Source organism: Myiozetetes cayanensis, unplaced genomic scaffold (genome assembly GCF_022539395.1).
Source record: "Myiozetetes cayanensis isolate MyiCay16 unplaced genomic scaffold, myiCay2020 scf188, whole genome shotgun sequence".
NCBI lineage: Eukaryota > Metazoa > Chordata > Aves > Passeriformes > Tyrannidae > Myiozetetes > Myiozetetes cayanensis.
In genome coordinates, this window is record NW_026087398.1 from 35,979 (window position 1) to 50,730 (window position 14,752).

The window sequence follows — 14,752 nt, forward strand, 5'->3', positions numbered from 1 at the left end:
GTCTCTGTGCTCATAGAATCCACCCACCCCAGAATGGTGCAGCCACATAAAGGTTCTGTCCTCATAGATCTCATAACAGTGCAGGCCTCATAAGGCCCCTGTCCTCATAAGGCACATAAACCTCCTCATGGGGCTGTCATCATAAAAGAGATGTTGTCATAAATGCCAGAAACCTCATAAAGGCTCTGTCCTCATAAAGCGTGTGAACCTCAGAACGGGCTCACATCATAAAGGCTCTGTCCTCATAAACACCATAAATGTCATAAAAGCACTGTCCTCATACACCCCATACACCTCATGACAGAGCTCTCATCCTAAAAGATCTCTCTGCATAAAGCCCATGCACATCATAAGGGTGCTGTCCTCAGAAAGCCCATACACCTCATAAGAGGCTCTCCTCATAAAGGCCATGTCCTCATAAACCCCATAAACGTTGTTCCCTAAAAGGTTGCAGAGGAAAAGACTCCAGGCCCAACTAGGCAGGCAGTCAGAGAAGCAGCAGAGGTTTCCATGAGCCTCCAGACTCCAGGAATACAAACCCACCCACGTCCCTTCCAACGCAGGGGTTACAGTTTTTATAATGATTTCCACCCAATGCCCGTCCCGTCCCCGCCCCGGTTCTGCCCCGCTCTGCCCCAGGAACGCCCGTGGGGAATTGAGTCTGGGGGAGTTTGGAGCTTTGAGCCGCTGCAACTACAACTCCCGGCGTGCCCCGCGCGGAAAAGGGGGCGGGGCGGGGCGGGGTCCCTGCCGCAGTCCCCGCGGTGGCTGCCGGGAAAGCGATGGCGGCGACAGCGGGATCTGCTCCGACTTTGTGAGCCCTGGCGGGGTCTGCGGCGGGGCTGGGGATGCACTCGGGGGCTGCGGGGAGCGCGGCTGTGGGCGGGAAGGCTGGAGGGCTCGGCAGAGTGGAGAGGAGGGGCTCGGGGGTTCCCGAGGAGGTTTTGAGGTCCGTGAGGGGCTGTCGGTGGGTCGCGGAGGGGATTTGGTGTCCTGAGGGCGCTCAGAGGGGAGGGTGAAGGTGCCTGAAGGGGTTTAGGGGGTCCCTGAAAGGGCTGGGGGCCTCGGAACCCTCCTGGGGGGGGGGGCTGTTTAAACGCCGTGGCTGCACTGCGCAGGCGCTGGCGGAGTCCCCATGAGGGAACTACAACTCCCAAGAGGCCCACGCGGCGCCGCCATTGCCGCTCGTGCCACAGCGCCCCCTGCCGGCTGGGCGGACCGACCGCAGGGAAAGCGGGTCCTGAGGCCCCCCCTAACCCCAGAGACCCGCAAAACTCAGCACAAAGAGACCCCACAGGGAGGGGATCCCGGGGTCCCCTAAAGCCTATCAGTGGGGTTCAAGGGGTCTCCCAGCCCTCAGGGGAGGAGTCCTGGTGGTGCCACCCAAAGTCTTGTGAGGGAGATGAACCACATCCAGGTTAAGGGATCCCAGTGCCCCCAGTATAGCCCAGTGACCTCCCAGTGGCCCAGTAACCCCCCCAGTGACCACTCAGTGTTTCCCAGTGACCTCCCTCTACCCCTCAGTATGGCCCAATGATCCTCCAGTGAGCACCCAGTAAGGCCCAGTAACCTCCCAGTGTCCCCCCGTGTGTCCTGGTAATCCCTCAGTAATCACCCAGTCCCTCCCAGAGCCCTCCCACATCCCTCAATAAACCCCCAGTCCCTCCCAGTGCCCCCTGGTTCCCCTCAGTGTGTCGCAGTAACCCCCAGTAATCACCCAGTGCCCCCCAAAGCCTCCCAAGTGTCCCCAACGTGTCCCCAGATGCCCTTGACCTTTTTGTGAGCATGGGGGGTTGGGGCCATTTTGGGGGCAGAGGTTTCACGGGGGCCTTCTTGGGGGAGAGGGAGGTTTGGGGACATCAGGGATGGGGTTTGGGTACATTGGGGAGGGGTTTGGGGACAGTGGAATGGGGGGTGTCAAGGGGGGAACTGGGGCTATGGGGAGGCCCTGGGGACACTGGAGACCCCAGGGGGGTCTCGGGGTGCCAAGTGGGAAATTGAGGACCCCAGGAGGGTCTCAGGACTCACCTGCTCGTGGTGCTGCCCCTCCTGTCCCCCCCAGGCCCCAATAAGTCCCCCAAATGTCCCCTAACTCCCATTTTTCCTTTAATTACCTCCTCCCCCAGATCCCTTTTACCCCCCAATGCTCCCAAGACCTTTTTTAACTCCCCTAAATGCACCCAGAGGCCCCCAAATCCCAATCAAACCCCCAACAAAGAGGGATCACCCAGCACCCTGGGTCAGGAACACATTGGGCTGTGCTGGGGGCACTGGGCTGTACTGGGAGGGCGCTGAGGGGGCACTGGGCTGTACTGGGAGAGCCCCAATCCCCAAAGCCCCTCCCCTGGGCATCCGTGCCATGGTCTGGGAACCACAGCGGGGTTGGATCAAGGGGTGCACTTGATGATCTGGGAGGTCTTTTCCAAGCTGGCTGACTCTGGGATTCTCTGGGTGCCATTGCCAGGGCAGCACATGCTGGAGGCTCTGTCCACAGGGGATAGATGTGTCTGTGCAGACAGAGAGACAAGGTCAGTCTGCAAAGATGTGGGGTTAGGAAAGCAGGAGAAGTTGTGGGGTGGTTCTGTAAGGAGAGAGAAGCCCCCAGGCCAGTGCAAGCAGGCCCCCCTGGGCTTGCACATCATCTGCCCTCCCTGCAGGTTCCTGTGCTGGAGAGCAGGCCCTGAGGTGGCCCTGAGCAATGGCCCGGAGGTGAGCCCAGAGCTGTCCCTGAGGTGGCCCTGAGAAGAAGTGGAAGGCAGAGGTGGTGCTGAGGCAGGAGAGCCCCGTGCTGGGGAAGAGGCTGAGCTGGGAGTGCCCAGCAGCGAGAAGGTGCTGTGTCCATGCCCTGTGTGCCAGGTGAGCTGGGGCTTTGCTGCAGAGCTGCGGGCGCTGATTGGAGCGGCTGCAGCTGCTGAGCTGGTGGCCCCCAGGAACACAAAGTGTGCCCGGCCACGGAGCCTGCAGGGAGGAGCAGGGACAGGGTCAGGGCCACTGTCAGCCCGGGGCTGGCTGGGTTTTGGGGTCCCCCTGGGAGCTGCCAAGGGTGGAGGGCGGAGTGGGCGATGCCGGAGCTTGGGGGACCCCCGGCAGGCTGGAGGGGGAGCACGGAGAGGGAGGAGCCCCGGGACCCCCAGGAGCCTGAAACGGGGGAGCGGAGAAGGGGAAGCCTGGAGAGTGGGGACCCCTGGCATCCCCGGGACAACAAGGTGGAGAACCCGGAGAGGGGGAATGTCTGGGAAGGCAGCACCCCAAAGGTGAGAGTCAGAGGAGAAGGGACCCTTGAGAACCACCAAGACTCCCAGCATCCCTAAGTGGGACCCCAAACATCCCAGACGGGAGACCCTCTGAACCCCAGAGGGGAGAGACAAGACAGGGGGAACTCCTGGGAGAGTTTTTTTTGGGCTGAATCTTCATTTTGGCTGAACCTTAAGTTTTTACAGTTTGATGGGAGGTTTCCACCTCGCGATTTCTGAGGGAGTTTTTTGCATGAAAGTAGGCAGATTGGGTTTTTCTGTGCTGAATTGTGATGTTTTGGAGGCTTTTATGGTCCCAGGATGCCCGGTGAGTTCTAGAGATGGACTTGGGCAGGAGGAACCCCCAAGCCAACTCTCAGCCCTTGTTTCCCCCTCAGCAGGATTTGTCCTTCCCAAAGCTTGGGTGAATGGCTACAAGGAAGAGGAAAAAGCCACGGGCCCACCAGGCAGGTGAGGAGGAAGTCAGTGCCCCTTTGGCCCTGTCTTGTGGTGCATGTGGGGGCCAAATTTGGGGGGAATGTCCTTGGCCTTCCCTCTGGGCCAGAGGCAAATCCCCTGCCTGTCCTTCTTCCTTCCTGCCCCAGGACCCGAGCTGAGGACGGAGAGCACGGAGGACAAAGCCCCCCGGCAGAGCCTGGTGGGAGAGGCCGTTTTGAAGGGCTCCCCGGCGCAGGAAGGCAGCGGGGAGGAAAAGGCCCGGAGATGCAAAACCAGCCCAGGGAGCTCTGAGGAGGAAAGACCCGTCCTGTGCTGGGAAGGCGGCCAGAGCTTGAGCCGGAGCTCGGAGCTGGTGGTCCCTGAGCAGCCTCCCAGCAGGGAGAAGCCCTTCAGGTGCTTGGAATGTGGGAAGAGCTTCAGCCAGAGCTGGAACCTCCTCACCCACCAGCACATCCACACTGGGGAACGACCCTACACATGTGAGGAATGTGGGAAGGGCTTCAGGGACAGCTCCAAGCTCCGCAACCACCAGCGCATCCACACCGGGGAACGACCCTACAAGTGTGGGGAGTGTGGGAAGAGTTTCACTGATAGATCCAGCCTGATCCAACACCAGAGTATCCACACTGGTGAACGGCCCTACAAGTGCTTGCAATGTGGGAAGAGGTTTAGGACCAGCACACATCTCCTTATGCATGAGCAGACACACACAGGGGAGAGACCCTTCCGCTGCACCGACTGCGGGAAGGGCTTCAAACGCAACTCCCACCTCGTCGGCCACCGGCGCATCCACACCGGGGAGAGGCCCTACAAGTGTGAGGAGTGTGGGAAGAGCTTCACCTGGAGCCGTTCCCTGACCCTACACCAACGGACCCACGAGTAAGAAAAGCCCTCTGAGTGCCCCGACTGCGGGAAGAGCTTTGGTCGCTGCTCCCACCCCGAATGACCCCCTGATGGTGAGGCAACCCCTGGAGTCCAGTGACTGTCAGTCCATCCCTTTCTACCAGAAAGGGACAGTCCCCTTTGCCAGGGACAGGTTGTGCCAACAGAACCCTTCTTGGAGGGTGTGTGGAGATTCCTGCCTTGGCTGGGACCCCGCAAGGTCACTGTTGGAGGTTGAGAGCAGAGATCTCCCCACGAGCGATGGTCTGGGGGAGTTCCGTCCATCTCTAATTCAGAATTCTTGCTTTGGTGCTAGCTTGAGTACAATTGCTTCAACAATTGCTTTAGTGTAGAGCACTTTCCTATCTTACACTGTACTACTGGTAGTTTTAGTGTTTCTATTGTGCAGTAAATAATTCTGATGAAGATGTTTTTTCTGATCATTTTTTACCCTAAATATTTCATTTCTATCAATAGATCTGATTTGCCATCCTTAAAACCTGGGGGACAAAAGTGGTTCAGTCTCACCTCTGTAATTCCTCTAAACTGTAACTGTTGGCATAACCCAAGACTGAGATTGGATCCAGCAGCCCCCAGCAACCCACCGTACGTTGGGAGCTCAGGGGACCACCCCCTTTTGTAAATCCTCCTTTTCCCAAGAACCCCCATGGGACTGTCAGAGCTGCCAGACCACCCCCACTTTTCTACCCTTCTCCGTGTTCCTCCCACTTTTCCATGGTTCCCTGTTATAATCTGCTTAAATATTGCAGAACAAACTTTAGATTTGCATATTCCCTTGAGCAAAACTAAAACTCACATAAGTATCTGTTGATACCAAAAACTGATTTTATTAATTGCTAAGAGATGCAAAGAGAACGAGGGAAAAAAAAGAAAAGGTTAGAAAATGCTAAGATTATTTCTAGATGCAGAGAAAAGATACCACTGAAAACTTCCTTTACCCGCTGAACTGGTGTATGTGGCAGAGGAGAAGCAGTTTCTGCCTTTTTTTCTGTCCCTGCAGCTTTTGGATGTTGTCTCTGTAGCTGCAGGGGGTCTGACAGCTTTATTTCTCTGCAATGCACCTGTCCCAGGCCATGCAGGGTCTCAGCTCAGCCGAAGCTTTGGGCCCTCAGAAATATGGTCAGGGTAGAAGGATAAGGTAGAACTCCCACATGTGGCACGGTGGTCTCAGCTCTCTCCAGGCCGGCACAGTTCCAGTCTCCGGTGGCAGGCAGGCAGCACGCGGTGGCAGAGAAAAGGTAAGGGGAGGTGGGCAGAGATTCTCGGCTACAGTCACCAGTTCTTCTCCTTTTCCTCTCCCTCATTTTCCAAAATTTGTCCTCAACGTTTGTAGTGTTCACAGGAGGTTGAACGTGGTTTCTTGGCACGTAGCCGGTTCAGATGCTAAAGGAGATATGATAACCATAAACATATAACAGGATCTTTTGGCAGGAAGAGTCCCGTGGGAAGTCCTGGTGGGAACTTCTGTCAGAGAATGTTTGATAGGAAGTTTTTGACAGGCAGAAACAATTTTTGTCATTTCCATATTATGTGTGTTACATAAGGTTGCCATGGTAAGCAATGTAACAGGAAAAGCATTTTGGTTACCATGGTAACTGACCGTAGCAATGGGATAGTATGATGGTTGCCATGGTGAATGGCATACCAATAAGAATGCATAATGGTTGCCTTATTAACCAACCCTAGCAATGTAAATGCACAATGAGAATGCATAATGGTTGCCATGGCAAATGAGGTCACAATGGGAATGCACAATGGTTGCCATGGTAACCGCTTGTAACAATGAGAATGCATAATGGTTACCATGGTATAAGGGGGTACTTTTGATTTGATGATCAGTGGAGCACACAGGGGTGACAAAGTGATTATATTAGGGTGTGAAACCAGCCAGAATGGTACACAAGGTAACTTTATTGCCCAAGTTCACTGTAAGACCCATTGTGCCTTTAGCAAAGTTAACTGCATGTCCCCCATTAGCAGAGCTGAGTTCCTCCTTGGCTTGGCTCCACTCTGCAAGATACAAATCCCCTTGAAACACAATGGTACAGGTCGTCCATAGGGCTGAGGAAGGTGATGGAGAGGAAGATGATGTGGGCAGGGGTCGTTGGCAACTTACCCTACAGTGGGGCACGCCCAGACTGTTGCCATGAGGTGATGAACGGGCGCTGTTTGGCTGCCACTCAAGCACCACCTTCTGCTGCGTCCTGGCCCTACGTAGTGTAATGTAGAGCTGATGGAATGGGGTGTCAGCACTGCTGGGTGGAGCGATGCTCATCCTTCCATCCACACTGTGCTGCTCCGCGGGGACACCCGCCAAGCACGGGCACCGACCAGCCCTGCAGAGCCTGGTAGGCCTGGCCTGTCTGTGCAGGTGAGTACAGTTTATTGATAGGAAGCAACAGGGAAAGCAAACATTTTATATCCTTTTTCCTGTATCCTTTTAATTCCCTTTTTACTAGCTAATGCTATAATAGAGACTGTTTGTATTATTGTATGAATGCCAACTGATAAAATAGTGGTTTTTCTGTTCTTTTTCAGATTCTCTTAGCTGGTAGTGTTTTTACTCTCACTGCAATAAAAGATTTTTTGTATTGTTTCAATGACTGTTGTACTTGTCTTTGTTCTGGGCTTGGATTCAAACAAATACAGAATGGATTGGGAAGAGGTTTCAGAGGGTCCTGGGTGGGCTGAAGGAGACCAGGATGGGGTTTGTGGGGTCCTGGATGGTCTATGGGAGGTTTTTGAGGTCCTGATCCCCCCGGCTTCACCCAGAGATGCCACAGGACACTGTCCACACTAAAATCCTGGTGGGGTTGGAGGCTTCATGTTGGACTTCGTCTTCCTGGCGCTGGGGCTCAGCTTCTACCTGTGGGAGAAGGTAAAGGGGGGTCCCTGGGGGTCGTGTCCCCCCTTCCCCAGAGCGTGTGTGCTCCCCCTGCCCCCCAGCCCGCTGTCACCCCCTTTTCTCTCCCCACAGAGCTCCTGAGCCGCCGGCAGCCGCAGCCTCTCCCCATGGCCTCGAGCCCAGCTGGGACTCCCCAGTCCATCCCCACCCGGAGTTTGGGGGGGTCGTGTGTCCCCCCAGCCCTGCTTTTCTTCTCACACCAGCTGCCTGCTCCCAGTGCTCCCAGTAAAGCTTCCCAGTTCTCTGCAGTCCTGGTGTTGAAGGGTAGGTGCCCTCCCAAAGCCCCCCCCAGAATCAGCTTATACAAATTGTACAATGATTGGCACCCGTTGTCTTTCTGCTTCCAGGAGTGTGTATTTTTCTGCCATGTCTGGTTCAATGTTTTCACAGCTTAATGGCTCAAACCGTGTCTGCTTTGTTTAAAGAAAAAGGGGGAAGTGTAGGGATTTTTAGTGCTAATATAGAGGATATACTGCTATGAGAAATAATATTTTATGTTTCAATTGTGAAAACCTGACCTGTTCTGATGGCCTTCTGATGGTCCCAGGTTGTGAAAGATCTACCAAGAGAAGCAGTAGCAAAACTAGAAATACAAAAGTACCGGCTATCAGAGTGGGAAAGGACATAAAGAATGTTGAAGAAACAGAGCTGATAGAAGAGTATTGTTAGAAAACTGGATCAAAGACTGCTGCTTGATTCCAATCAGCAACGCTCTCTGATCATCACATTGGTGTGCTGAGTCGTCCGTGCTCACATGGAAACCCCCCAGGCAGGTGCCCTCCCAAAGGCCCCCAGTGATGTCACCACTGTCCCTGTGACGTCACTGGTGTTCCCAATGATGTCACAGCTGTCCACTTGATGTCATCACAGTCCTTGTGATGTCACCAGATAGTTGTGATGTCACTGGTCTCCAGTGATGTCACTGCTGTTCCCACATATGTCACCATTGTCCCTGTGATGTCACTGCTGTCCCCAGGAGTAGTCCCTGTGTCCCCAATGATGCCACCACTGTCCCTCTGATCTCATCGACATCCCCAATGACATCCCTGCTTTCCCCAGTGATGTCAGTGGTCTCCAGTGATGTCACTGCTGTCCCATGAGATGTCACCAATGTCCCCAATGATGTCACTGCTGTCCCTGTGACCTCATCGCTGTCCCTTTGATGTCACTGCTATCCCTGTGATGTCACCGCCATCCCCAATGATGTCACTGGTCCTCTGTGATGTCACTGATGTCCCCAGAGGTGGCACCAGTGTCCTTTGATGTCACTAATGTCCCCGTGATGTCACTGCTATCCCTGTGATGTCACTACTTTCTCCACAGATGTCACCACTGTCCCATGTGATGTCACCACTGTCCCCAAGGGTGGTCTCTGTGTCCCCAAAATGTCACTGCTGTCCCTTTGATGTCACTGCTTTGTAAGTGGTAGCACCATGTCCCCCTGATGTCACTGATGTCCCTATGATGTCACCAGACTCATGTGATGTCACTGGTCTCCTGTGATCTCACCGCGGTCCCCTCTGATGTCACCAATGTCCCCAATGATGTCACCGCTGTCCCTATGATGTCACCACTGTCCGTCTGATGTCACCACTGACCATCTGATGTCACCAATGCCCTGTGATGTCAGTGGTCTCATGTGATGTCACTGCTGTCTACATGGGTGTTGCCACTGCCCCCTGTGATGTCACTGCTGTCTCCAGGGTGCTCCCTGTGTCCCCAATGATATCACAGCTGTCCCTATGATGTCACCGCTGCCTACTATGATGTCACCGGTGTTTCTGTGATATCATCCTTGTCCTTGTGAAGTTACAGATGTCCCCAATGATGTCACCGATGTCCTTGTGTTGTGACCTCTGTCCCCTGTGTTTGCAGGCCCCAATAGCCTTGTGACATCACGACTGTCCCTTTGTGGTCACAAAGTGGTCCCCAATGATGTCACTGCTATCCCTGTGATGTCCATAGTGTCATCGATGATGTCACTGGTGTCTCTGCGATGTTGTCCCTGTTCTTGTGAAGTCACCGATGTCCCCAAGGATGTCACTGGTGTCCTTGGGAGATCACGGCTACCCCTTTGTTGTCACCGGTCTTCTGTGATGTCACTGGTCCACAATGATGTCACTGCTGTCCCTGTAATGTCACCACTGTCCACTGTGATGTCACCAATGTCCCTGTGACATCGTGTCTTTCTGTCTGTTGTCACCAGTCCCAAGTGATATTTCTGGTCCCCAATGAGGCCATTGCTGTCTCTGTGATGTCACCACTGTCCCCAGCAGTGCCACCATGTCCCTGTGAGGTCACCGATGTCCCTGTGATGTCACCAGACCCCTTTGATGTCAGTGATGTCCCTGTGAAATCGCAGCTGTCCCTTTCTTGTCACCAGTCCTCTAGGATGTCACTGGTTCCCAGTGATGTCACTGCTGTCCCTGTGGTGTCACCACTGTCCCCAGCAGTGCCACCATGTCCCTGTGATGTCACCGATGTTTCCAGTGATGTTACCAGACCCCTGTGATTTCACAGATGGCTTTCTGCCATCATGACTGTCCCTGTGCTCTCAACGCTCCCCTGTGATGTCACTAATCCCCAATGATGTCACTGACTTTCCTGTGATGTCACCCCTGTCCCCTCTGATGTCAGTGATGTCCCTGACATTGCTACTGGTGTCACTGTGATGTCACCCCTATCCTTGCGAAGTCACTAAAGTCCCCTGCGATGTCACCAATGTCCCCGTGACATCATGGCTGTCCCTTTGTTGTCAACAGTCCCTTGTGATTTCACTGGTCCTGGATGATGTCACTGGTGTCTTAGTGATGTCACCACTGTCCCCAGTGGTGGCACCATGTCCCCATGATGTTACCGATGTCCCTGGGATGTCACCAGATGCCTTTGATGTCAGCGATGTCCCTGTGAAATCACAGCTGTCCTTTTCTTGTCACCAGTCCCCTGGGATGTCACTGGTCCCCAGTGATATCATCGATGTCCGTGTGATGTCACCTCTGTCCCCTGTGGTTTCACCAATGTCCCTGATGATGTCACTGCTGTCTATGTATTGTAACCCTTGTCTTTATGAAGTCACCAATGAACCCATTGATGTCACTGTTCTCCCTGTGATGTTACCAGTGTCACCAATGATGTCACTGGTGTCTCTGTGATGTCACCCCAGCCTTGTGCAGTCACTGATGTCCCCTGTGATGTCACTGATGTCCCTGTGAAATCACGGCTTTCTCAGTTTTGTCACCAGTCCCCTGTTATGTCACTGGTTTCCAAGGATGTCACTGCTGTCTCTGCGATGTCACCACTGTCCCCAGCGGTGGTTCCATGTCTCCATGATGTCACTGATTTCCCTGTGACATCAGGGCTTTCCTTTTTTGTCACCAGTCCCCTGTGATGTCACCACTGTCCCTAATGATGTCACTGGTGTCTCTATGATGTCAACCCTCTCCTTGTGAATTTACCGATGTCCCAGTGACATCACGACTCTCCCTTTGTTGTCAACATTCTCCTGTGATGTCACTGGTCCCCAATAATGTCACTGCTGTCACTGTGATTTCACCACTGTCCCCAGCAGTGCCATCATTTCCCTCTGATGTAACCAATGTCCCTGTGATGTCACCAGACCCCTGTGATGTCACCGATGTCCCTGTGACATCACGACTATCCCTTTATTGTCAACAGTAACATGTGATGTCACTGGTCCCCAGTGATGTCACCCATGTCCCTGTGATGTCACCACTGTCCCCTATGATGTCACCACTGACACTGATAATGTCACTGGTGTCTCTGTGATGTCATCCATGGCCTTCTGAAGTCAGTGATGTCCCCTGTCATGTCATAGATGCCCCAGTGATGTCATTGCTGTCTCTGTAATGTCACCACTGTGCCGAGCCGTGGTACCATGTCCCTGTATTGTCACTGATGTCAGTGATGTCCCTGTGACATCACGGCTGTCCCTTTGTTGTCAGTATTCCCCTGTGCTGTCACTAGTCCCCAATGATGTCACTGCTGTCTCTGTGATGTCACCACTGTCCCCAGCAGTGGCACCATGTCCCAGCTGGGAACACTGATGTCCCTGTGATGTCACCAGACGCTTTTGATTTCAGCAATGTCCCTGTGACATCACAGCTGTCCCTTTCTTGCCACCAGTCCCCTGGGATGTCACTGGTCCCCAATGGTATCACCCATGTCTGTGCCATGTCACCACTGCCCTCTGTGGTGTCACCAATGTCCCCGATTATGTCACTGCTGTCCCTGTAATGTCACCCTTGTCCTTGTGAAGTCACCAATGTCCCCACTGATGTCACTGATGTCACTGTGATATCACAATTGTCCCTTTGTTTCCATCAGTTCCCTGTGCTGCCACTGGTCCTGTCATGGTTTTGCCCACCAGCCCATCCCTGGGGCTGAGGATGGTTTTGTCCAGGTGATTTCCGGACAAAAAACCAATCAAAAAGTTCAGTGACGCCTTTGCTAATTACATCTTTAAGAAAACGGAAGAGAAGGTTGTGGCGCAGTTGAAATTAGGAACAGCAGCCATGTAGAAGGGTAGCGGGCCCGAGGAGGGCCAAGGCCCCCTCCTCCCCGGCTTGGAGTGGGCAAGTGCAGGACTGAAGCCTCTCTTCTCTCTTGTGAGAGAGTGAAGAAAAAAAAAAGTTTAAAAGACGAACTGCTTAGATGAGAAACCGCTGCAGAAGAATTCCAACCATGAGATAACAGAATTTTCAAGGCCAAAGCTGCAGTCACAGGAGAGAGAAGAAAAGTTCAAAGGGGGAGAGCTGCTTTTTCTCCTTTTCGCTCTCCCTCCCTTCAGCAGGGTAAAGACTGAAAAATAAAACCCTGCCACTTGTGAAAATTTGTTGGGGTGAAGAGACCCCCATGCGGCTCACAGAGGAGCTTGTGGATGCACCAGAGATTTGTGACTTTAACAGAGAGAAAGCCTTATGCTGGAGTAAAAGCGGCTCAGATGAGGCAGAATCCTGTTGAAGATTTATAACCCTGAGGGGGATGACGACCTACACTGGAACAGAGAAACGGTTCGGGTAGGGATGTCGGGATCCATGTGTGGGATCCATGCTGCTGGTGCTGGAGATTTGTGATCCTGAGAAAACCTACGCTGGAGCAGAAAAATGGCTCGGGTAGGGATGTTGAAGATTTATGACCCTGAGGGGAATGAGAGAGCCTTACGCTGGAGCAGGAATGGCTCGGGTAAGGATGTTGGGATCCACGCGTAGGATCCAGACTAGACCCATCTCGAGAAGTCAATCAAGGACTGTTCTCCCATGGGGAGGGACCTCCATAGGGAAACAGGGGTGAACTCTTAAACCATTATCCCCTGTAACCCTGTGGAAGAAGATCCATAGTAAGCAAGTGTCCCCTTGCAAGCCTATGGAAGGAGACCCTTCAGGACCTGGGTAACCCTCAACCTTCGGTTTTAGCCCAGGAGGGGGTAAGCCCAGCCCTGGAGGCCAACACAGAATGAGAGAGAAATAAAGAAGTTCCAACTGCGACGAAAGTGCTGCAGAGTTACTGGAGAGAGAGAGAGTTGGAATTCCGAGAACAGAAAAGGACTGCTTCTCCTCCTTGAACTGATATAAAGGGAGGTGGGGGGAGAAGTATCTTCTTTAAATACATAATACCTTTTACTTAAGTAGAATTATTGTAAATAGAATTCTTTAGTTTTAGTTTGTTAATAATAAATACTCATACTTTTTTTCAATTCAGTTTCTTTTTGTCTGCATAAACCTTCTCTCAACTAATAGTAATTGTATGAGAGGTATAAAAGTAAATTGAGCCAGGGCAAAACCACGACAGGTCCCCAGTGATGTCACTCACATCCCTGTGATGTCACCAGTGTCACCACTGATGTCACTGGTGTCTCTGTGATGTCACCCCTGGCCTTGTGCAGTCACTGATGTCCCCTGTCCTGTCACCAATGTCCCTTGTGATGTCACCAATGTCCCCGATGATTTCACTGGTGTCTCTGTGATGTCACCCCTGTCCTTATGCCAGATGTCCCCTGTGATGTCAGCGATCTCCCTGTGACATCACGGCTGTCCCTTTGTTTTCACCAGTCCCCTGTGATGTCACTGTTTCTCAGTCGTGTAACCTCTGTCCCTGTGATGTCACCAATACCCTAATGACTTCAACACCGTCCCCGATGATGTCACTTGTGTCTCTATAATGTCAACCCTGTGCTTGTGAAGTCACCAATGTCCCCGTGACATCACGACTGTCCCTTTGTTTTCACCAGTGCCCCGTGATGTCACTGGTCCTCAGTGATGTCACTGCTGTCTCTGTGATTTCATCCCTGTCCCTGTGATGTCATTGATGTCCCTGTGACATCGCTGCTGTCCCTTTGTTTTCACCATTCCCCTGTAATTTCACTGTTCCCCAATGATTTCACCGATGTCCCTGTGATGTCACTGGTCTCCACTGATGTCACTGCTGTCCTCACAGGTGTCACCACTGTCCCCTGTGATGTCACTGCTGTCCCAGGAGTGGTCCCTGTGTCCCTAATGATGTCACAGCTGTCCCCGTTATGTCACTGCTGTCTCTGTGATGTCACCCTTGTCCTTGTGAAGTCATCAATGTCCCCAGTGATGTCACCAATGTCCACATAATATCCTGGCTGTCCCTTTGTTTTCACAATTCCCTTATCATGTCACCACTGTCCTCTGTGATATCACGAAAGTCCCTGGTGATTTCACTAGTCTCTGTAACGTCACCGATGTCCCTGTGATGTCACTGCTCTCTCTTTGATAGCAGCACTGTCCCCAGTGGTGGCACCATGTCCCCGTGATGTCACGGATGTCCCTGTGATGTCACCAGACCCCTGTGATGTCACTGGTCCCTAATGATGTCCATGCTGTCCCTGTGATGACACCACTGTCCCCTGGATTGTTACCAATGTCCCCAATGATGTCACCGATGTCACTATGGCATCACGGATTTGTTGTCACCATTCTCCTGTGAGGTCACTGGTCCCCAGTGATGTCATGGATGTCCCTGTGATGTCACTGGTGTCTCTGTGATGTCACCCCTGTCCTTGTGAAGTCACCGATGTCCCCAATGATGTCACTGATGTCCATGTTATGTCACGGCTGTCCCTTTGTTTTCACCAGTCCCCTGGGAAGTCACTCGATCCAATTATGTCACCTCTGTCCTCTGTGTTGTCACTCTCGTCCCCTGTGATGTCTCCAATACCCCTGTAACATCACGGCTCTCCTTTTGTGGTCACCAGTCCCCTGTGACATCA

At 52.9% G+C, this 14,752-nt stretch overlaps 1 protein-coding gene across 7 annotated transcripts; it reads left to right on the forward strand.

Annotated features, from left to right (window-relative positions):
• Window positions 1-751: 751 nt before the first annotated feature.
• LOC126639003 (gastrula zinc finger protein XlCGF49.1-like) lies at window positions 752-7,195 on the forward strand. 7 transcript variants are annotated; one of them, XM_050313399.1, is made up of 5 exons: window positions 798-814; window positions 2,465-2,528; window positions 2,658-2,856; window positions 3,632-3,704; window positions 3,839-7,195. In XM_050313399.1, the coding sequence occupies exons 4-5, from the start codon at window positions 3,662-3,664 to the stop codon at window positions 4,573-4,575; spliced, it is 780 nt and encodes a 259-aa protein (XP_050169356.1). In that variant the 5' UTR covers window positions 798-814; window positions 2,465-2,528; window positions 2,658-2,856; window positions 3,632-3,661; the 3' UTR covers window positions 4,576-7,195. The 7 variants fall into 7 exon arrangements, with proteins under 7 accessions (XP_050169354.1, XP_050169356.1, XP_050169358.1 ...); XM_050313400.1 differs by lacking the exon at window positions 798-814 and adding an exon at window positions 1,139-1,779; XM_050313402.1 differs by lacking the exon at window positions 798-814 and having other exon boundaries at window positions 1,957-2,528; window positions 2,658-2,685; window positions 2,733-2,856.
• The last annotated feature ends 7,557 nt before the right edge of the window (window positions 7,196-14,752 follow it).